This window comes from Oreochromis niloticus, linkage group LG18 (assembly GCF_001858045.2).
Source record: "Oreochromis niloticus isolate F11D_XX linkage group LG18, O_niloticus_UMD_NMBU, whole genome shotgun sequence".
In the NCBI taxonomy this organism is placed as follows: domain Eukaryota; kingdom Metazoa; phylum Chordata; class Actinopteri; order Cichliformes; family Cichlidae; genus Oreochromis; species Oreochromis niloticus.
Genome location: NC_031982.2, coordinates 18,850,346 through 18,875,201, shown reverse-complemented (window position 1 = coordinate 18,875,201; position 24,856 = coordinate 18,850,346). Strand labels below are relative to the sequence as shown.

The following is a 24,856-nucleotide window of genomic DNA, read 5'->3' as shown; positions in this document are numbered from 1 at the left end:
TGCTCTGGTTTGAGCTATCCATCAAATAAGATTTGAGTTTTGTTAGTTTATCTGTTAATATTTTCCACTCTGTAGGTCCCTCGTCAATTTCCCCACAAACTGAAATCCCCAAACATAGCTCACAAATATTTTTTTTCTTTCCCGAACAGCTGGAAATTTCTTGGACAGATTAAACCTTTAAAAAAAAAAAAAAAATCTGTGGGTTAATAATAATAATAATAATAATAATTTTATTTGTATAGCACTTTTCAAAAAATAGGGTGCTTCACAGTATTAATAAAAGTTACACATTGAACATAAGTACATATATTGAAACATACAGACACATAAACAGACTTATGGTCAGACACACATACATGAAAATAGTTGCAAAAAAATGTCCGAAAATAAAAGGGGAAAAGTTTAAGGGAGTGCTAACCAATAAAAATGAGCTTTCAGTAGTCATTTAAAGCAAATAATAAACATTTGATGCACACACTAATTTATATCAGCACAACAAAGTGCATTCCCTGTGTTCATCATAGGAAAGGAACATTTATACAAAGTGTTTTTCATCAACAGTGCAGCTCTATGGTACGGTCAAATTCTTGGCTACACAGATAATTAAAAGGATAACTTCACTGTTGGTTTTAATCTATTCCCAGTAATTTAGCAACAGATCCTGTTAGCGAAATCTCAATCAGAAACAACCATTTTAAAAACAGCAACCAAACTTCGCCACTACTTTTTACTGCCTTAGCAGCCAGGTGTCGAGGCTGCCGACTTACCACAGACAGCAACCGTGTTCAGACTCATATGTCAGCTGCCAGGCTTACTTCACAAAGCAGTCAGTCTTGCACAGAGCAGCCTGGCACCCGCCCTAACTACAGGAGTTAAGGATGTGATGAAAAAGGGGCAAGTCTTCTTCTATCAGCACCCAAGCAGAGATTGATTAACTGCAAAAAAAAAACCCAGCAGCTCATAAAGCTACTTAGCCCGCATCTTAAAACAGCCTTAAAGTAATTGCTCCTATAGACATATGGGTACATTTTTTTTTATTATGACCTCAAAGGGAATGTGGTAATGTAATGTAAGGCAGCAATGACGGAGAAAGTCCCCCCCCCCGCTACAGCATAAGCAAATCTTTTCTTTAGGCAGAGGGTATTCTGTGAACAACAATACAGCCCTAATAGCAGGCAATTGCTGTGGCTCAGTTTTATGGTGTAAGACCTCCATCAATCCCTACTCAGTCATTATGTGGGGACAAGCCGGTTAGCAAATCAATTGGCCTTAGAATCGGTGGTCTGCTCAGAACAGGAAGGGGCCGTCCTGCCGTCCACCATTATTTCCCTTCTTTACAGCCAAAGAGATTTAAGTTTGTCAGAAAACTGACTGACTGGCTGTAATCCCGAAGGCAAACTCTACAACCTTTAACAAAAATCTGAGCAGGGTTATAAACAACCTGTTGTCCAAAGTTTGCTTCAGAGAGCTGGACGCTGAATGAGATGCTGAATCTGTAAAGCCCAGTGAATTGATATGAGCTAAATGAGGCAGAAAGTTAGCACCAAGATGTGAAAACAAAAAGGCTGAGGAGAGCCATTAGGAAGACGTCAACAACCCAGAAAGGAGCCCTGAGGGCACTTTGTTAGCCCTCACTACGAAATCAGCCCTGGAGACCTGCAGAAAAAGGCCTCGCTCACTGCTGATGCTGTGCTTTAAATTCAGCAAATTCACTGTTCTTTCTAGACAGACCAGAAAAAAAAAGCTAAAACAGCCAGGCAGTGGTTTTTTAAAAAAAAAACAAAACAAAAAAAATCCTCAGCTGCTGCCACTTGAAAGACAGAGTGTGAAAGGAAGTGAAATGGTAATCCCGCCTCTGTCTTTTGTTTGAAATTGAAAAACAATCCAAACAGAGGCAGGGTTTAGACAGTCAGGGGGGGGGAAACTGAGACCCTTGAAAAGGACACTTCCTCACCGCAGGAGGAAGAAAAATAAAATCAGCAGATTTCGCATGTCAAAGTGCCAGGACAGAGTAGCAGGGGAGGTAGAGAGGGAAAGGAGAGTGAGTTTCACAGCATGGGGGGGAAATTTAGAAAATTGAACTGATGGTTAGTTCTCTACATACGAGCAGACATCTAAGCACACAGACACTAATTTCCCCACCCAGGCTCGAGCACATAGTTGTTCTAAATTTCTCTGTTGCTTAGGGATTAGAGGGGATCTTAAGGTTCCCAATAAAAATGCCTGCGCCTCCAACCAAAAACAGAAGAGGTGTTTGCTTCGCCCCAAACTTCCTCCGTCATCCAGAGTTATCTCACGGCCGATCACTGCTGTTTAACTTTCTTTCTCTGGCTTTGATTCCAATGTAATCTTTGGGCAAACATCAAAACGCTTACTGACTCTAAAGTGGAAACGGGATTCCTGCTTAGAGCTGGTGTCCCCTTTCATTTTCCTATGCGAAGCCCACCTAGATAAAGGCAGCCTTAACAGTGGAGAAAGGCCTCTTTTATAATTCTATTAGAGCTCCGTCCCTCCAGCTCTCCGTTGAGCAATGGATTCTGACCCTGACTTAATTAAGTGGCAAATGGCAGAATGATTCTCCTAAATCCAGCCCACGGAGTCAAGAACACATGACTGAATTCAAATAAAGAGGAACAAACAAGGATAATTAGTCAAGCCTGAAAGACAAAGGCAAGCAGGAATTTATAGGAAGGGAAGGGAAACTGAGACAAAGCGGGTGGAGCCAACGGTGGAGGAGCCACAGGAATGACCAATCTGAGTGCCTGCAATAGCGGTGCCTTGGCCTGGAGGAACGGGAGGATGGCCATCGCACATCTTTCACATGCCGAGTCCTCCTAAACTATCAAAGCGTCTAAGCTCCTCCCACTCGTCCATGATCATCCAAAGTCACTGTGGATACATCAAACAGACGCACTGAAGGGTGGAAATGGCAGAGGGAAGGGTCTTTGGGTTTGACCAGCCTGAACAGACTTCACAGTGGGGGTGGGCGACTTGTATGGGACCAATTCCCATGCAGCCAGCAGCTTCACTTCCACAAACCGAGGGGTGGGTGTGTGTGTGTGTGTGAGGGGAGAGTGAGGAAGAGGGGCAGCAGCAGAAAGACAGAGAGGGGGCTCAGAGGGAAACGACTGAGATGAACAAAAAAAAAAAAGAGCACACAACAGGGAAAGAAAGCTGGGCCCCAAAGCATCAAAGGTTGCTAAGGGCAAGAAATGAAGGAGCAACACAGTAAACGCCACAGCAAGAGTGCTAAATAAGGCCTCCTATGGTCCAACGGGTTACACTGTAGACACGGTGTGCTCTGCTCTGAGAATAACAACACAAAAGAATTAAGACAAATATTTTACAAGTGGAATTGATGCTGCTTTTCTCGCTTCAAGAGTGCGGTCTGAACAGATGACCAGAATTCAAAAGGTTGTTGTGTTGGGCTCTAAAGAAAGGCCAGTGGAAAAGCATCTGGCTGCTGTAGGCAGGCAGAGGGATGAGTTGAATATATTGTGACATTAATGAGGTTGTCAGCCTCCTCATGATGGAGTGGCTGTGTTTTTGTGCCAGCAAGACTAACACCCTTAAATGCTCATGCTGTTAACCCCTGCTGAACCCTTGCCTCACATACAAAGCTGAGGGGACGACGAGCACATGCCCCCCTTAAGCGTGCGTCCCAGTGCACGCAGGTTTAAAAAAAAATCTCGATCACATAAAGCAGTTGAGTTGGATTCTTTTTCTTTATTAGTCTTTATTGTTTTAATGCTAACAATATTGAATCTTGATTTCATGGCTTAGGCCCCTTCTTCAATGAAGCAGTCCATCCTCTATGTCCACCTGGCCCTGAAACCCGGTGGCATGTGGGCAATTAGTGACTACAGTACCACTTCTCCCACACAGGGCTAATTACTGACCTGTGGGTTTCATTTAGAGAGAAAGAGAGGCAGAGGACATGGTAAGGCCCAGTCATTCATTTGTCTTAATTAATTACTCTTCCTCCACCGGGGCTCCTGGCAAGGCCAACTATTCTAAAATCTCTCTGGAGAGTTGGTGTTCCTGCACTCGTAACCTGTGAGTAGCCTGGAAGCTTTGCTCCATGTTTTGGGAACTAATATGTAGCGCAGAGGCCAATCTGGTGAGATCCTAAAACAGAAGTTTATGGCTGATATTTTTTTTTAAAAAAAGCAGCAATAAACAACTTGGCAGGGCACGCCAAGGTGGCACTGCTGGAGCAGAAGGGGTTAAAAAAGGCAACGGGGCCAGGTTTGGAGAGGTTAGCGGTGTGATTCATTTTTATTACCACGCAGCCCCTGCAGGCGGCAGGAGTGGCAAATTATTTCTGAAACAAAGTGGAGGGCTCTCATCAGAGCTATTACCTGCCTGTGGCCGAGGGCAGCGCGGAGCCTACAGAGGGTGACAGTGAGAGGCCCACGTCAGTGAGGGATAGCCGTCCACATCCGTCCACGCTCCAGGACATCTCCCCCAAATGAGTCTTGGTGTCTTGTGTATGCGTTTCATTTTTTTGTGTGTGTGCGCGGCAAAGGATGGGGTGAAGTTAACCGCTAGACCTCTCCCACAGTTTCCGTAAAAATAATCTGTAGTGTTTTTCTATCACAAACATGCCAAGCAATTAGAGGTGACGTGCAAAACACAACGACTCCCAGGTGCTAATTAAAAGAACAACTCCCCTGCAATATGCTGACTGCAGAGATCAGCCACAATGCACAGCTCCCGCAGATTTATTATCACACATTTAACTGTATCCTGGCCAGATCTGACTTCTGCTGTTAGCATGTTGGCACTACTTGATACTGAAGAAGCTTTACCGCTTTACCAATAAATAATTATTTATAAATCTGCTGGCTGTAAGGCGTTAGCACAAGAGCATTTTACTTAATCGAACTGCTTTCCTTGTTACGTTCTGGGAAGAGATCCTATAAGATGAGGACTAAAAAACTGAACACCAAAACCAGCAGACTTGATGGCTCATTAGAACCTGAAAGCCCTGAGCATTTATTGGTTGATCAATAGCAGTTATAACTGCATTATAACAAGCCAAAGAGACTTTGTCTAACATGCCTATTCCAAATATATTCAAATTTAACACCAACTTAGAAAACATTGAGAAATATTTATCTAATGATAACAAAAATCCTATAAAAAGGCTACATCATTCACCTGATAGCTGACGATCATGTGACACAGTGGTGCGTGGGTATTTATTTGTGAATTACATTAATTGCATTATTCTCACACAGATTAAAAAAAACCCCAAAGCAAAGTTAGTTAATCCCAAACAAGTTCTAGTTAATAGCTCATACTTAAAAACTAACTACAGCAAATCATTTACTACCATTGTAAATGGTGCTTTATTGGTACCTTGCATTCTTCTGCAAAAGCAGGTAATCCTACGTACATATGCATGCATATTAACACGCTTTCTATTATGATGTTTGTAATCATTCTGTTCTACGCCAGCGATTGCACTGCTGTGCAGATGCGCGTACGACAAATCTATATATTGTGTTCTTTCGCACCCGAATATCATAAGCTAAAACAATCTTGTGGATGAGTGCTTTTAAGTTAAATCTCAAAAATGCAAAAGGGGTAAAACTAGTCTTGCAGGAGACATTCTATCAGACGCCGACTTGATATTCAGGTAGTTACTGAATCGTTTAGATTAGGTGTCACTAATGTTTAGTAGAAGTCAGGAGCCATACACCGCCTGCCTGGGTGCCATCACAAAGCTGCTGCATGTCACCGGTGTGACACAATTAAAATTCTCCCTTATGTGCGGTGCTCAATTTAAGAGAAGCACCCACAGAAGCGGCGTCAGAATTCAATAAAAATAATAAAAGAAACCGCATCCCATTAAATTGGTTTGAATTCATCATTCACGATAAAGCAAAATAGTCCGATGCAAAGCAGAGCAGAAAGTCCAGAGCATCGAAATGACCGGTGTTCATCTATGATATTTCCAAGTGCTGTTTTTTGGCTAAAGATTAGTTATCCTGCAAATGAGATTTATTGTTTGACAGTGAAAACTAATGGAGATGCTGCTCCGGGATAAGATCGGATTTTTTAGACAATGAAGAACCTTCCTGCTCGAGGCGACGTGCGACTGACAGTGGTAGGGAGAGAAATCAACATCAATAATCTTTCATCAAGTCCACAGTGGAGCACTTCCACACAGATACCATTCAATAAACAACTGTAGGCCATCATTCAGGTCTGAACTGGCCGAAGAGTCAGAGAATGGATCCAAGAGGAGAAATAACTGAAAACTTGCTCAATGTTGCACAGAATCATTTTTTGTGGGCCAACTGTGAGTAGAAAAACATGCATTTCCTAAAGAAAGTAGTTCATAAAGGATCAAATTTACAGTTTTACAGCCTTATGCTGCTTTCTTATTGAGCGATCTAAGCTATAATAAGTGATTTCAAAGGTTAAACTCACGGAAAAAAAGACTATGAATTAGCAGCAATATTGGAGGTTACATTTCATAATTAATGAAACTCCAACAGTAAGTTTTGGCATGTAGCAACAATATGTTATAAGTGTAATATTAACTGTTTATATGCCACTTTTGGCTTGTAAATAGCGCCACTGTAAACACAGTCTGCACTGGCCTAAAATGCCCGTATCAATCAAGCCATAGTATCACCCGAAGGTTGGAATTAGGCCGGGAACTGATGACCGTTTCCACTCATAATCACTCAAGTGCTTATTAGAGTTACAGGTTTCAACCGATTAACCTATTTGTAGTCCAAAATGCTACAAAAATAAATGACCAGCTCATCAAGCTTTCATAGCCCAACGTGACATCTTCCTAATACATTCTCTTCCACACCAACAGTTTGAATTTCACTAAATGGTTCAGGTACTTATATCATGCTTTAGTTTAGCACTCAAACCACTTTCTACTGCAATTCACCCTCTTAGTGCTTTTATGTAACATTTAAACACTCAGACTCAGGGTTCAGTATTTTGCCTGAGTATACGTCGACACATGGATTGGAGGGGCTGGGGAATCGAACCTCTGACCTTCCGACCAGCAAAAGACCCAGTCTATCTCCTGAGAGAACAGCTGCCCCAGTGCAATAGTCCTTTCATATTACAAAGTAGGACCATTATAAAGTGTTAATAGTTCATTAACAGTTCATTAATGTTTAACACATTCTTGCTATTTAACATATTATACGGTCTTAATCTACTAAACATTTCAGCATTGGCTTAAAATGACAAAACAAAGATGCTACACCTCTACCAGGTTAAAGTCTGTTACATTAAAATTTTAAACCTAACCACTATTTATGTTTCTTGAGGACAAATAAACATTATAAGACAGGTTGGCTACATTAATTTGATACTATCAAAATATATATACGTTATCACCAACGAAAAATGTTGGTTTGCAATAAAAAGGTTCCCTGTTTTAATTTTATTCTATATTTAATTAAAATTTTGAAAGATTTTAGTCTCTGAAATGTAAAAACAAAGGTACTAGCAAAGAAAGAAACCAAACATCCTGCTTTCTTAAAGTTACAAAGCTGTGATGTTAAACAGTCTAATGCCACCAGGGAGACCCTACAGACAGTCTCTGTGTGACAGACAGAGTGATGACCCAGGCCTGTATGATGGATATGTGACAGGGCAGCTTGGGACCTGAGGGCTTGGCTCTCAGGGTGGGGTTTAGCCCTAATGGTGTGCTTAATTACCTGCACAGCCACACAGCAGATCATTAGTCAGGCGGGAACGCTAGGCCTCACCTGTCACCAAGAGACAAACAATCCTCCTACCAGATCTCAGAAGAAAGGGAAAAGGTATTTGCCGGGGTGGGTTAGGTTAGGACAGGCGTTCACAAGGTGAATGGAAAAGTGTCATTTAAGAAAAACGTATTAACAAGAGCTGCTCGCCAGAATCTAAAGTAAAACACACTGGCTTTGCAAACAGTGCTGAGAAAGTTCAAGACTTATCGGCACATGCTGGATGTTAAAAGAAAGCCCGAACAGAGAGCTGTTTCAGATGTGGTTTTGGTTTGATAATTTTCTCTTGATTAGTAGTTACATATCAAATGACAAACATGATGGATACGAAGCTAGTCAGAGCATTTATCAAGCAAGTGCAAAATGATGTCACATTCCTCTGGTGAAATATGGTTTTCCAGTGGAGTCGGCAGAGGGACAGAAGCATAACAGAGCAGACTGTGTTGGAAATTTTAGCTCTACAGAGACTGTTGATAACAACAAAGCAGTGACTGATACAAGAGAAGCACAGCGATCAGTGTGTACAGGATGGACTGACGCTCAGACATAAAATACTGTGTTTTTGGCTCAATAGGCTGACATTTATGGACCCCTGGTGCTTCTTATGGAGCATTTTGCGATGTGAATTGCCTCTGTTCAAATGTGGGTGGCTAATAAATGGCAGCTAATGGAGAGAAGACAGCGCTGCCTTCTCATTCTATAATCTCTGCACGCTTCATTAAGCAGCACCTTTATTTGTAGAAGTATGCTAACCTGGTGCTGTCGCTCCCTGGCTTGGTGTACCCCTCCAAAGCGCCTTCCCACACACTGTTGGCCATTGCGTTACCGATGGCAGTCATCACCATGCTGAGCTCCACCGGCCAGTCGTCCAAGTCAAGAGAGCGCACGCGAGACAGGTGGGTGCCCAGGTTCCTGTGGATGCCTGAGCATTCGATGCACATCAAGGCACCCAAGTTCAAACTGGCCCAGTCGGGGTCTGCGTGACAGAAGATAGGAATTAATCAAAAAATTTAAAGTAGTAACAAGAGATGCTTTAAAAGCCTGACCAGGAAATTTGTGATGAGCCTATTTTGAGGAAGTGTTAATGTTGGTAACATCTGCAGGAAAAAAACAGCACAATTCTATTAGTCAGACAAGAATATTCGGTATCTGCCAAAACTGCAAGATGAAGTACTTCTAACAGTGCTGAATACTAACTCTAAATGACTCGAAATTAAATAAAACCTTTGCTGCTGCTGTTTGTTCCCCAAAATTTAGTTTTTTGCAGCTTCCCAAATTTAGCAGCACCTCCAAATGCAAACCCAATCCACTTTTATTATCTAATAATACGACTTTATAATTTTCATATAGCATTGCCAGCTCTCCTACAAAGTGTTTAACGTTCTAAGTTGAGTTTATTGTGCCCTGTTGCACTGTAAGTGCGCTGTATGGAAAGTTTTTCAGTTATTTTTTGACAAAACTAAGGAATCTGGTTACAGGAGTAGGTTTGTTTTTTTTTGTTTTTTTTACTCACGATGTGACAAATTAAAGAATAAAAAACCCTCTCAAAATCTTGACCTCTACTACCTTTTGTTATGTCACCAAACGAGGGGAAGAATGTCGGGGTTTTTGTCTTTAATCTGTTCCTTTAATACCTGTATTTCATATGTAATAGACAATGTGTTCAGATGTGTTTTAACTATAGAGAGTTATACTCACTTGGTGCGTCACAGTCCACACAGAAGCTATTCCCCCTCACGTTTCGTATGGACTGAATGGCCATTGCATCACTTTGGCTGCCCAACCGAGACTGTGAGAAATGAAGGTGAGAATAAATCAACGGGAACTAATTATTTCACTGGAGATCATGAGAAAGCAAACAATTATAGCTGGACTCAAATTATAGACAACAAGCAAAGGGAGAGAGAAAAGGTTTTTCAAAGTCTTGGGAAAAGACACAGGCAGAGAAAATATGAATATGAAAATTAGGATGTGTCTCCCCAGTATGCTGACACAAGCCGTGTTCTATCTCTGATGTCTGTCACTTCTAATAAGAGATCCCCCACACTGCGGCGCACCTGTCTGACAACCTCCCACATGTGACAGCTTGAAGTGGGGGAAGAGAGGAGGGTGAAGGCGTGATAAAGGTTGGAAAGAAGGAGAAAAAGAGGAATGTAAATTAAGTGGGAGAATTGTAGCACGATGATGATGATCATGGTGATGACGATGTTTTGATTAGATGATAATCGCCAACCCTGTCCAGTTTCTCTGATATTCTTTATCCTTCATGACAAACTGTACCTTGTTCTTTATGCTCTCGCAAGACTGCAGGCTGGCAAAAATCTGGCTCTCGATAGCTTGGACCCACAGCTCCCTCTCCTCATACGTGGACGCTTCAAAGTTCCACGTCTGACCCGTCAACGACACAATCACGAACTCAAAGGAATCCTCTTGCTCTGGAAAACAAAATAAAAAGACACACAATAAATTAGTATTTTGTTAGATGTGAACACACTGAACACAATGCTGCCTGTCACGGGCGTTTTGTTTGATGACCTCAAAATCTTCAACTAAGGGGATGCTTGGCAAGAATGTGTATAAAACATCTTTTGGTCATTTTAGCCTTTTTTTAACAGTAAATAGTACAGATAGACAAGAATTACTGTATGAGAGTGACATGCTGCGAAGTTGCCCAGCTTACATATTAGCTGGACATGACAGTGATAGTCATGACTTAGACCTAAAACAGATGATTTGAAATGGCCCAAGAAGCAGTTATCATGCACGGTGCTCCAACAATAGCTATCGGCATGGTGAAAAGACAGAATGGTATGCAACACCTGCAGCTCAGAAATCGGTGACACATCCAACGTTAAACAGAAAATTTGTCTTGGTGGTTGAACTTGAAACACATTGCTAAAAGACAATCAGAGTTAGTCTTCTGGAGACTCAGAAAAAATACTTATACCGCATCAGGGTCACAGTCACTGCAAAGTTAGCTTTATAACCTGTAGAGTCTTGAGCATTATCTGCTTGAGGTTCCTAAAGTCAAGGTCACCAACTTTCACCTGCCCTCTTGCCAGCACACTGGAAGTGGATATCTAAGAGATCACTATTTGAACTCTACATAAGCTATCTGTGCAAACACATCGATAGACATTTGTTGCTTATTCTTTGAGTCGTCAACCCTTCTGTAAATCAAAGATGCAACTAAATGATGCTTTATCAGAGGCAATCTCACCAGCAGACACATATGTTCTCTTAAGACTCTGGGATTGGTCAAATCTTGACTATGTCTTACCAGACAGACTAGTCTGGTAGGCAACCGTCATCTACAGTTTTTGATATGAGGATCTGGCACTGGTCAGATTATTTAGAGCAGAGCACCAGAAGAATGGCACTACAGCTCATGTGATTACTTCTTAAAGCAGAGACTGCTTTATTGACAGTTACAGAGTTCATTGCTAAAAGCTGACAATGTGCATTTGATAAAATAATGTTTGTACAGCTCTCACTTGAATATGATAGTCCAAGATTAGCTCTAGATCTTTATTAAGCATCCTCTGGATCAAAACAAAAAGTAGAGGAGGGAAAATACCCTGTTCCTTTTTTTTTTCTTTATGTATTTTAAACTTAAAATTTTGAAAAATGCTTCCCATGATAATATAAAATATATCTATAATCATCTGTGGATTCACTTTAATTATATTATTTAGCTGTGATTCACTATACGACTGTAAACAATGTAGTAAACAAAGAGTGGCAGTATCAGATGTGATGCTTAACATTTTGTTGCAAGTTTTTTGTGCTGTAATTGTTTTTCCTTTTGAGCATTTTAAAGCTAATATGGTACTGCTTTCCACGTTTGTTCTTTCAGGAGGCTTACTAATTGTCAACAAATGTCAGATATATTTATGTATGTGGAGTAAGCAGCCGCTCCAAACCAAATGCGACATCTAACTCGTGGACACAGTCAGAATTTTGCATTTCATGGCTTTGATTTGAATAACTTAAGCAGTGACTTGACTTGCTCAACTCACAGAAGAGACTATCTTGGTTCTCATCATAGGAATTTGATACTTACTTTGACTAATTGCACAACAACTTTAATGGCACACCCAACTTTGCCCAGTTCTTTTTTTGGAAGTTTTAATCTAATTGTTATTTTTTTGTGTGTAAATATTATTTTAATTAACACATCATTTTGGTAAGTTTTTATAAAAGACACTGAATGGGACTGCCTCAGATTATCTTACTTACCCTCCTAAGTCACAGAGGGAACCACTAGTCAATAAACAATAATGTGTGGGAGCGCCACTTACATTTAATTCCTGTGACACACCTGCCATTCATTTTGCACAGTATTATAGCAGGACTTAAATTAAATCTTAGGCAGCTTAACAATGTGTCTACAATTGAAAATTTAGACTGTCGGAACACCAGATAAGGCCAGATTTTGGTTTCATACAGAGTATATCATCACTAGCTTTCAAAGAGTTTTTGTAGATGTTTTATATTGTTTGTAAATTAACTGCCACATCTCCAGCAGCACCTATAAGCCCAAACTAAGCAGGTGCTTATAAATATTTGTGCCATATATTCTTAAAAATTCTTTTATGAATTGACTGAATACTTTAAAAAATCTACTACCAAAATTTTCATCCTTTGTCCCCAAATTTTTCCTCCTCGTCATAACACACAGAGAAATTTTTAAACCAGGCTGCTTTGAATCCATTTTTCCATCCATTCATTGTGTTTAACTAAGATTTATGAAAATGTCACCTGTCGTTTGCAAAGAAGAGGTCTGACACAACATATGTTCCAACACATGCTGTAATGATTCTGCTGTTCAGCAGCAATTCATTAACTCTGTACTGTACCCGTGTAACGTCTCTGGTCTCTGCACATGCTTGAGCTCATAGCCAAATGATTTGTAATTACCTAATTATGTCTATGCAAATAGTCATCTCATTTGCATAAACCATGCTTGGAGGACTGGAGGCAAATAGACACAAGAGGAAGGGGTTTTTTTTTTCTTCTTCTCCTCCTATGTAGCTTTTATCCAATGGAAATAGTTCTACTGATAAGCTATCTGTGCTGCTGTTTACTGCCAAATGTGTTGACATAATTTACCATTAAATAAGTTTAAAAGTTTTTTAATTGCACAGATGATGCTTTTACTGCAATCCATTCCGAATGCTTAACAATAAACGGCCTCTGTATGAGTTATAAAATGATGGCTATCACATGGCGATAAGATTGTCAGGCAAATCATTTAATCAAAGAAATTACTACTTTTTCCCCCCATTCATAATCAATTCACCCTCCTTGCTGTGAGACACGATCCTGTGCTGTTAAATGACAGATGTCTGATGGACGCCACTAATGTAGCAATCCCTGTGCTGCGGCGGAGAGCCATCTCTTCAGGGGGAAAGCAATAATCCAATTAGCTCGACGCCGACTTCAATTATCTGATTTAGTTTGTGGAATCGACTCCAGGTCACAGAGAATCAATAAAGACTTGGAAGCCTCTTTATTTAGACTTATAGTAGAAAAAGTCTTAATGTTGGTGTGACATAATAAAACACTGATGGGATTACAATATTTTTTAAAAAGATAGAAGCCTACCAGTAAAATTAAAGAAGCAAATAGGTGAAAGAAAACAAAAGAAAATTACATTTTAAAAAAAGAATAATTGCAATACCCACAGTAGAAATCCATTTTTCTTGTCCAATATACCTTCAGGTACAATAACTAATGCATTTGATTATAATTTGTGATTTTCAGACTCAAATGTTGTTGTACTTGTGTTTTCATCTTTTTAAAAACCTGAACAAAGCTAATTATTCTGTTGGCTGCCCAGGCAATAAATTGGAGGCATTAAAACACTTTCATTATGGAGATTAAAAAAGCGACGGATGGCTGGTTTCTTAAACTGATGAGTATACAAGGCAAAACAAATCCAATTCTCCATGCATAGTAATGCACACACGTGAAACATGGTGTAACCACTGAGGTAGCACACGACTGTATGCAGCAGGAATCTTTATGTGTGACCCAGGTACGGTCATTACGTGCAGCTCCACTACACAGTGCGGCAATTCAGCTCCACGTGAGCCGAGGTCAGAGTGTTTCAGTAAATCTGAGCGTGAACCGAGTGTCAAAGGTATCGCTGCTATCTCGCAGGCACTTGCAATGATGAGCTTGTACAAGCACCATTAGGGCTTCTGTTATTACTCAATTGTTGCGGTTAGCACACGGCTAACAGAGGAACCATCACCTTCTCACATTAACATAAGCATTAACCTCCTGACCATATCAATCTGGGAGCCTAAGGTCAACAAGTTCTTGCCAATTAGAAGTAAATTAACACAGCTCTGCGAGTGGGCGGACGAGGAAGAACACAATTTAAAGCCAGTGGAGGCGCAAACTGTGAGGAATGACCAAACTATGATTTCCCTCAATTAGCATGGCATAATAAAAAAGAAATTATAGTGTGATGGCCATAAAGCTAAAGAGGAAGGAACAGATAAAGATACACATCTTCGTCCGACATTAAATGCATCATAAAACTGTTCAGTCACAGGTTCATTCGCAACTTGATGGCTCCTCGCAGCAACACAAAAGCACTTTAATTAGCAAAACATTTCTTCAGGATACAAAAATAGATGGCAAATAGTTGTTGTTTTTTTTACATATTTACTACACTGGACTTACATGAGTTCTGTTTTTTTAAGTACCTCTGCTTACGTAGTTACATTGTGTAATTACAATGTAATTACAAAAGAAGATACTGTACCCTCCTCCCTCTTTCTGATTTCATATTTAAGTTATATGTTAATGTGACAACAAGTGAAGTTATAAGATAGACTGTGAGCAACCATCGTTCATCTTAGATAGACGGCTGTTTTTCTGACTTGTTATGATCCTGAAAAACGTGTTCAGGCATTCATCTGTGGCAGGCTCGACTACCACAGTAATGTAGTCCAGTAAACATTCTTCCAAAAACATTAGAGGCAGGCTGCAGCTTTTCCATACCGCTGCTACAAGGTTATTAATCACATTTAATGATGGAAAGCACATGATACCAGTTTTCTCAGAAGTACACTGCTTCTCACATTCAGCCTGAAATGACCAAGTTACACCGATGCCAGTCGCTTTATGTGCCAAACTGTTCAATACCAAACTGTCAGACATGCATTATTCCTCACAGAGACAAATTAATTAGGGATACAGCAGTTACTGTCAGTTCCTGCCCAAGCTTCGACTTGGTACATTCTTAATTTTAAATTGTAGAAAAGCAACCAGTACGGCTCGTTGCGTGATACTTTTAAAGACACACCTCTTCAATCTGACACTTGAATTGCTAAATAGTAATAGCCACATCTAGAGTCACCGAGACAGATGATCATTTAATCAATATTACATCTTGGGAATACAAGTGTAGAATAAGACAAATTCAGGTCAGAAAATTGTGTTTCTCATATAAAAAGTGTGCTTTGCTGTGACGTGACGTGCATCTCGTGACGTGTAACTGCAACGCGCGCAGACATAAATGCTGGCGATGGAGTCGGCCACTAGCGCAGGCTGCGTCATAGGCTCCGCATAGATTCAGCGCAGGAGCATAATTCAGGCGTTACTCTGTCCAATGATTTCACAATGGTGGAGGGAAATATTCATTATGTAGTTGCACTGAGAGTCATATGGAAGTCTATTCGCCCCTCCATTTCTCTCTCCTTCCTCTCTGTTCCTTTCTTTACAGTTTTATATGTCTGTATAACAGAAACTTTAATATAACAGTGAGTTTCTTTTTCATGTTTTAATATGTTTGTGCTTTGCCTGTTTTCAGACTCAGCAGGGCTTCGAGTCCTGCTCTCTATGTTAAACATTATATTTTTGGATAGTGATCTACTACAAATTCTAAGTGGAGCTCTGTGTTATGTTAAGATATCTATTTATTATTTATTTTTGTATACTGTCTTCTACACTTTGTACGCAGGAGTTTCTAGACCTGAATCCACTATTCACACATATAATTGCTTAATGCTTTAAGTGCATTTAGCGGATAGCTGTCTCCTTTGTGTTATTGTACCGATGTTATTGAGCACTTCCTTCATTATTGACTGGCTGCCATTAAAAATATTTACTTGACGTGCAAAAATCAAATTGAAACCTCACAGACAAGACAGTGACTCGAGGATAGTGCTTCCTCTATAGCTGTGCATGTGCAGCAGATGCACCATCGAGGACCTGTGGACCAGATTAGCACCTCAGGGGGTTTGGTGCTGAGCCCAGCTGTGCTGTCTAAAACGCAGTCTGCAACCCAGGATCTATCTGTCTAAGCCCTTCAAAGACCTCTGGAGACCGGTGTCACAAACCCTTTGAGAGGACTTAGCAAACAGCTCTTCACCTTGAGGACTCTTTATTTCATCTATTTGCGTGAGCGCTTCACTGAAATGACAAGGTGCAGAGGTACATAAGGTGAGCTATTGTTTTGGTGTGTAGGATGTGCTGTTTTGTGTCGTATGCATGCATCAGGCAGTCACTTAAAGAAGTGCTTGCCGTTCCCGTGAATTAACGAGCAGTTGGGAAGAACAGGCCAAGGCGGTGCCATCTGTAAATGTCACAGGCACTGCTTGCTCATTTTACACATCATTAAAGCCAATATTCCTAACCTGTATCAGAGCAATCAGGAGCAGGCCATTACTGCGACAGGGGCCCCAGGGGAACCACGACCAAACTCCGAAAGAAAAAAGCAGAGAGGAAGAGAGAGATAGAGCACACTCTTTATCTATCTGACACACACAATTCTGCACACTTTTACACGCACACACTCGTGCTCAAACAAACGAGGAGCGCACCTTCCAACAATAAACAAACACATGAAATCAGCACCAATACCACTACCCTAATAGCTAGTGCATTTAACAACAGAGCAGAATGAAAACAGGGCCAATTATACATGTATCTGTGGGCAGTGTGTATAGAGCCCAAATGAGAATCTTGTTATTCCTTTCCCTCTGTACTGTGGCGCTCAGAAAGCTAAGCCATTACAAGAGTGGAGGCTCCAGGGACAGCTTTCGGAAATGAGAGCGAGTCAGGGAGTGACAAAACAAAGTATTGAGATAAACACCCACCATTAGCACAGGCAGTTAAACCTCCATTTCCTAATCCCCAGCTGGACTCCAGAGGATATTAACCCTTACTTTACTAAGGTGCAGGACAACAGAATACTGGATTACAGCCGGACTCTCAATATAAGCAAAACTTTAGCCTACTATCGACTGGCCTGGTTTAGAATTCTGGAGAGAATAAATGTGGTTAAAGACAGTCAAAAGTCCAAAAACCTAATTTGAGAGGAAACAGAGTCCAAAAAAGTTTTGATGAACAAATGTTATAAAAGCAGTTAAACATTTTGCAGCAGGCACTTAAATATATTGTGTTACTAGTTGGGTTGGTGCACTGTATGCTAGGCGTTCTCATTTAACATCACTGCAAATTGGTTTTGTTTCTTTGTCCAGTTGCTAGCAGGTAAATATGTCATTAATTCCAGATTATTACACTTATCACACTCCTAATCCGCATCCAGTGGTAAGCTTCTTCAGTCCATTTATACCTCTTCCTTAGCCACGGTAAGGATGATCTGAAACGTGCTACGTTGGTATTAAAGCCCATTTAGTTTTCAGTGTTTGCTTATTTAAGTCATTTTGCGTTCTTCATGTTCATATATAAAGTAAAATGATGCCACTGGGTCGACTGTGGCAGACTGACAACATCAAATTTAGTTTAAATGGTTTTTAAATGTAAGATGACCTACAGTTTTCAACCAAAGTGAAGTTCCCATCAGCATCAGCATTCTGCCCCCGACCTTCAAACTGAGTCAATTTAACCTTCCCAGTAATTTAACAAGGGCGGTTACCATTATAATTCTGAGAGTCCACACTTTTACAAACACAGAATTAATTTCCCAGATTCTCCTTTAACTGCTGATAAAATTACATCGAGTGCTTTCAACCACTTTAAACTCAATCAGCTCAAATTTTAAATGAAACTACTCAAAGATTTAAAGTGATTATCCCGTTTCTACACTTTTTTTTAAATTCAAAAATTCATTTGTGAAACAGAGTACACTGAATCCAATTCTGCTGTCACAAACAAACGCTTTATTCTGAATGCCTCCAATTCAGAAAAAAAGGAAGACGTTATCTTGCGTTTATGACTTCTTATCATATATTATGACTTAATATGTCATATTAACGTAAAATGTTATGAATGGTTTTTAACTATTATCATGTCTGAGTGCTTTAATAATTTTAGATTCAGTAGGTTACACTGAGGGTCTCCTATTTGTTTATGTTTAGATGCAGATTTATATTACATTACATTTTGTCAGTAACAAATCATCTTTTTGTTACTGACAGTTACTTTGATAGAGAATAAAACACAAATTCACATTCAAATTGCATCTATTACTATGATTTCTAATCAGGCATCTAAGCATTTAGTCATAAATATTAGGAGTGTAAGTCACATCAAATCTAAAATTATATTTATAATATGCATCGCTTTCGTGTGAGTGTTTGATTTTGATGCTACAACTAACTTTCAATTGCTCTTGCAAGAGCTATATTCAGCCACTCCTTTTACTTCATCCCCCAGGTTTTACAGTTACAGTTTCTGTTTTTTCTCTGTATTTCGTGAGTAAGCAGATGCACTAAAGTCGCAAAAATTACAAAAACAATGATTCAAATTAAACTCCTACTTAAAGAACAAAAAAGTTGTCAAAATGGCACATTAGTTGATGATCTCAGAGCCTTAATCTTTTCTAAATCTAATGAAAGGCAGATATTATACGTCTTAAATTTGACTTATATAAGTTTTAAATTAAAAAAACATTCTAGTGTCTGCAGCACGTTCCCAAAGTCTTCAAAAATGGACGTGCAGTTTGTTGGACTGGATGTCTGCACATCAAACACATTCAGGCCTGTTCTTATTTTCTCTTAATTTCTGCGACTTTAGCAAGAATAAATATCTTCACCTACAAAACTGGAAGCGTCAGCCAGGAAGGTCTCGTCACAGTTTACCTCCGTCCCGACATCCCCCTCCTCTGCTCACATTGGACAAGCTAAACTCCCCAAAACAATGAGCATTTGATACACTTTCTTTAAAAGAGAAATACATTAATGATGCTCCCTGACAGTCTGCATTAATCAGAGGGGGCTCCCCCTGAACACAACTCTTTATCGGCCATCGATTTTCCAGTGGGTTTATGGCGAGCGACACATCGAGAGAGCTCGTCGCCGGGCGGCTGCTGGGAAACACATTACGGGGCTGTCAGTTGTCTCGCCATGCATCCTGCATCATTCTTTAAGCACATGAGAAGTTCATTACACCGCACAGCTCTGACAGTGCATAGGATATTAGGGACTGTGTCCCTTGTGCCTATTCTTGGTGCAAGTGTAGCGCATTAGACGTAACAGAGAATTTAGACTTTATCCAAATATGGCTTCAAATTGATTGTGGAAACATGGCCTTGCATTCATTTGAAATAAAATCATTTTGAAGCACAATAAAAGCTCAAGTACAAGAGAGTACAACGGATGACTCAAACCCATTTGAAAGTGTGCGCCCATCTGCCGAGTGTTTAGCCTGTAATCTTCATACTAATGAACTTAGTTTTAACATAAGTCTAAATTTCTCTCCACTTTAGCAGTGATTTGGAGAAGCCTCGCTAACTACTGTAGTGCCATATTTGGAAATTATGTTGCAGCAACTGTCTCTCCAGGCTCCCATGTACATCCCACACGTCCCATGTTGACCAAAATGATTTCTCACCTTAAGACGCTCACGCTGTTTTGATTTATGACGCTTCACAACTACTAAAATTCAATTTCAGCCTGCATTGCATGCTTCTGATTTGCCCCGTAAATGAGATAAACTGATAGCAATTTATTCAAGGATCCCACCTCATCTCTCCTCTCTCTCTCTTTCTCTCTCTTTCCTTCTTTTAACAGGAGACACAACTCACATCCCAGACTTGGGTGAATCCAATATTTAAGCGATACGTCTGTATTCCAGAGCATTCAGCAGAACAGACAAGCTGATGCTAATAGAAAAGCTTGCAGAGAACAATGAGAGAGACAGAAAACAATGTGCATGTTTGATGATGTGAGAAACATTGAGAATGTGCCTCCTCCTGTCTGATTACTCTTATACTTCGGTCTCTGAAGTAAACCTTGCACCGTGTGGTACACTTATTGCAGAGATATAAAGGGGTTCGATAATACCAGCCATCACTAAGTGAAGACTTTAATGTGACTGTGTAATTCTGTCAGGAGATATACATTAAGATCTAAGTAATGTCAAATAAAACTGAAGGAATGGGTGCTTGAAAAAAAAACAAGGATGCTTGATTAGATACACAGCAGCTCATCCCATTTCTTGGAAGCTGGATCGCTGTTTAGAATGTAAATAAAAACAGAATGCAGTGCTTTGGAAATCACTTTAAGGCTATGTATACTGAAAATAGTCTGTTGAAACTGCTACATTTTGATGCTTTTGAAAAGTATATAATCATTTTGAATTTGATCCCAAGTACATGGTTCAAAAAACTTGGGGCATGCGTCATGGAAGACAATCTGCTCACAGATAATTTGGAACGTTATTGAATATACATCTGCAAGAGACGAGACAGAAAGACTTTGTGGGCATATAGTTCAAAAAATTAAGAGCATAAAATACAAGGAATGTGGGGATTTCATCACTATGGTACACAATTTGTAACTTTTTTAGCAAATGGAATTATTGATATAAAAAAAGCTAACCTCAGTGATAGCACTGGAGGCACTGGTAACTTATATATCTGTGAAGGCACCATAATGCTTAATGATAAAGACAGGTTTTAGAGCAGAATGGCTGCTATCCAGACAACAAGACGATGCTGTTAAAACAGCGCGGCAGCCACACTGAAAATATAGTGACCATTATAAAAAAAATTAATAAATGAATTTATTGCAAAAACTATTATTTCAAAAAACAGTAAAAATTCTATTCTGAATTTAACAAATCTTTAAATGACTGCAAATCAATTTCATACAACATCCCAACTTTTTTGGAAACAGCGATGTCTGTTCTGGAGGCTAACCCAGAATATTTTAAGATCGTCAGTGCTTTGCTCACTAGGAGTACCCCTACCGAAGCTGATGTCACCCCACACTACCCCAGCAATAAAAAGGGCACCACTTATCTCATACCACTTATCTATGTGATGCTGATGATGTTCCCTCTATATAACAATGTGGTCAGCAGACCCATTCAGACTTTAAAGAGAAGCTGTCAGAGACCATGATAAAAAAGTATAATGATTATAAATGCTAAGCCCCATTTAGGAGGCGTCAATGCCATTGTTGTTGTTATCCAGCGTATCAATCTTGTTGATTGATCATCCCGTTCTGGTGACATCAGTTTTATGGCCTCTGAAATGCGCCACAGTGTTTTCACAATGCCATCCAATTAGACTAGTCCATTCATCATTGGACTGAAGAATCATTATTAATTGGGTGGAGAGTCGACTGCCACTCCCCTGCTGAGGAGGGCCACATTCGCTATTCACGCAACAGTAAAATAAATGGAGGCTTTGAGGGTGAACTGTGCAGGGGGCCACAGGGAGATACAAAACTACACACCTTTATGTGTATCATAGGCCACATTCAGCCAAAATAAAGAAGATTACATGCACTTCTTTCATGACGACTATAAGGAGTCATTTTAAATCTGATCACTGAATAGCATATATTTCAATAAAAACAGTAAAAGGATACAAAGAAGTTTCTATAGTTTTTGCCTTTATACATACATGCCTACCAATTAGGGCTTAGTCTACTGTTTATGTGTCTGTGTGTTTGCAGAACAACCAATAACCAAAACTTTGAAGGAGAAAGAATTAGATGGCATATCTGGTAAATTTGGTGCTATGTGTTAAACAGAAACACAAACTGTACATGTACAATCTCATTTTTTTTTGTGCTTGCTCCACAAAATGAACCTGAGTCTCTATAATAGTAGGTGAGTATTTTGCCAGTCAGTCCCCTGTGCAGCACTTGAAAGATTTATATATTTTTTTCATTCTGCAACTTTTATCATCTAGCTAATGTAGCATTGTAACTTTTCATACCTTCATTGCCTGCGGATAAGCCATCTGGCTTTGTGATGCCTGTGCTCTTTTTCCGTCTGTGTTTCTTGCGGTTTGCGTGTGGCGAGGGAGGTGGCTCAAGTTTAGGACTCGTTGCACTGCCCACACTCGAACCGGTCGGATCACTCATCCCGTTAGCTGGAGAAAAAAAAAAAGCACAAAAGGGGAAACAGTTATTGTTTTTGAACAGTGAAAGAAAAACACACTCTGGATTTTCAGCCTTATCTTTAAGTTTAATTTTCACTATATGATCATCAGCTTGATGATTGTAGTTCTGACTACTAACTGGCATCGAACCTCACCAAACAAATAAAGTATGACAGGTATGTTTATTAATTTTAGCTAGTTTTAAACCTGATTAAATGCAGCTGTCCCATTGGTGGATCACTCATAGAAATGTGTAGAATAAGCTTCTGTTTTTTTAGACAGAATCAATTCTAGTAAAGATAATATTTCCAAACACTAGAAAAAAACATGATGATTTATCCGAAAACTGTGAGGATGAACTTTGTTTTAGATTTGACATGTTGGGAAAAAATTTACATTATGATTTTCTTCTGGAGCTTCTGCAGGCAACGAATACACAGAGTAATGACTTCATGACTACTGAAGGAAAAATGTGACGGAGACGGTGAAGAAAAACAAGGTCATGCAGGATTTCTGTCTTTTGCTATGATGATGCATGATACATTTAGAAAAAGAGATGCAGAATATGGATGAAAAGGGAACGCTGGGTTAAAAAATTTAAAATGACTTCATATGTATCTAGAAATGACTTAATTAGAATTTTCCCCTGTAGATCAATATCATCAAGGTGACTTTGTGTGAACAATGTAGACTTAATACTTTGCAGATATACACTTGTCTCAAAACTCTTACATTAGTGGCACAGCAAGCGTTAATGCAATGAGTTACAAAAACAGAGATGGAAGCTAAAAAAATAATAATAATTTGTCCTAAAAAGGGTGAAAAAGTATGTTTGCACCATGTTAATTCCTGTGAAATGACAGCTGAGTGTTTACAATATTGAAAGTATCATGAAAAGCAAATGTAGACTTGTCACAATCCAGTATTGCATCTACAGTAGGAGGAGTTCAAAATGGCTATGAGTGCTCTAAAAGTAACTGTGTAACAACTCCAGCTTTAGATGGTCTGAAAGACAGGTATGGGGCTATCACTGAACAAATGGTTACCTAAGTTGGCCTGCGGCAAAGCTCTTTATATGACTGTCTGAGAGTGACAGGGGGCTAAGAGTCGGCTTTGTTTCTTGTAAGTGATTTTATAAATGTGATATTAACCTGTGCTACCGTTGGGCAAAGGGATAGGAGGGATGGGACGATAGGAGGGGGATGTCAGCTTGCCATCTTTCTGATTTCCTGACATTTGACATCACTTTCCCTTCTTTCCCCCTCCGGATGCCATTATGAATCTGGGAGCGGGGGCCAGGGGCCTGGGGGAAGCAGGGAGGGAGGGCCAGTAGATGGGCCCCATATTGCTCTCATCTTACCACCCTGTGTGGTGCTGGCAGCCTCCTCCATTGTCTCCCATCAAAAGCTCATTGTAGTGTGGCAAACTCCATTCATTTCCCTGTGCACCGTCCCAGCCCCAGGGGTGGAGTGCAGGAGGACAAGGGGCTCAGGGATTATTGCTGTTGTCGTTGCCAGTTGCACATGCTATAATGTGCGGCACTGTGCCATTAGCCAGTGTACAACATTAGGCCTAATTCGGTCATTACCTTTGGGGAGATGGGGCTGTCTTGGAGGAGTAAGATGGGCTCAGCGGGGGACTGAAGATGCCTGAGCGGGGTGGGGGGAGCTCAGAGGATCGGGGATACACTGAGTGTGGGCAAAATATAGGAAACGACACCTGAGACGAACATCATTACGCCTGCCCTCTAAATTATTCTTGATGAGAGTTAATGTATACAAACCGTAAAGTCATTACTGGGAAAAATTAACAAATTCATTAAAACGATCTCTAATTTGTTTGAAAACAGGAGAAGTGTCTTTAAAGGTAATCTTAATATTTCAGCATAAATAGCAATGTATTGATTATATGCCATCACATTAATAAACATAACATTAGTGCATGAGCTGGAGCCCATATATTAGGCTCTCTGGTGTTCTGAATGGCAGCGCGCAGCCACACATGTAGCAGCTCCTAGTCGAGGCGTCTGTTTCAATTTCCCTGCTCTCTTACAACAGCCCCCCTGAGACGAGTCATTAGCTGGCTCAGACAGCTGGGGGCACAGGGGTCCTCCAATGTGCCCCCCCACACCCCCCACCCTCTGTTTCCTCCTCCCTCTCCATACCAGCGTCTGTCCCGCCAGCACAGCTCCGTATGGCGGGTGGAAGACTCGAGCTCCAACCTGCCTCCAAAGTGACAGCCAGCATTTGTTTAATGTCGCTTGAGGTTAAAGGGGAGGGCTGCCCCTCAGGGGGGCCCAACCGTGTCATAAACACCTCTAATTATCAATTTCTGCCCTTAATGTTGTGGAAAATGACCCCGGCCCTGCTCGCTCTGCACCTGAAACATATATATATGTAAAAAGGTATACCCCCCCCCTTTTGTTTGCATCCACTGGGCTTTAAGAAGTTTGTGATATACAAGTGTAGGAGCAGGACATTTAAAACTACAGCACACATCACTAAGCAACAATAGCAAAGCGTGTGAGATATAATAGTTTTATATAAAGCCCCTGAGTGGTTCTCAGCTCTAAATGATGCATGGCAGGTTAATTAAAATTTGTTAAGTTGACAATTATGAAGTTGAAAGCAAACTGCAAGCGAGGAATTCACCGTGGCATTATTAGCTGGCTGTTAGCGTGTATGAGGGCCATCAGGACCAAGCTGGGTAATGAAGCACACTGGGGACCAGAAGTCTCTTTACCCACTCAGCCAAGATCACCTGGGCAGCAGAGTAGGTACGAGGCTAA

General features: G+C 40.3%; 1 protein-coding gene across 3 annotated transcripts in view; it reads right to left on the bottom strand.

Moving 5' to 3' along the window:
- agap3 (ArfGAP with GTPase domain, ankyrin repeat and PH domain 3) overlaps nt 1–24,856 on the bottom strand; it is a 119,800-nt gene that overhangs the window by 5,672 nt on the left and 89,272 nt on the right. For all 3 annotated transcript variants that reach the window (XM_003437865.5, XM_019348147.2, XM_005476422.4), the window contains exons 13-16: nt 21,904–22,059; nt 10,032–10,186; nt 9,450–9,540; nt 8,505–8,727 (exon numbers count right to left, since the gene is read on the bottom strand). In XM_003437865.5, the coding sequence (XP_003437913.1) occupies nt 8,505–8,727; nt 9,450–9,540; nt 10,032–10,186; nt 21,904–22,059 (625 nt within the window). The remainder of the gene's footprint in view (nt 1–8,504; nt 8,728–9,449; nt 9,541–10,031; nt 10,187–21,903; nt 22,060–24,856) is intronic.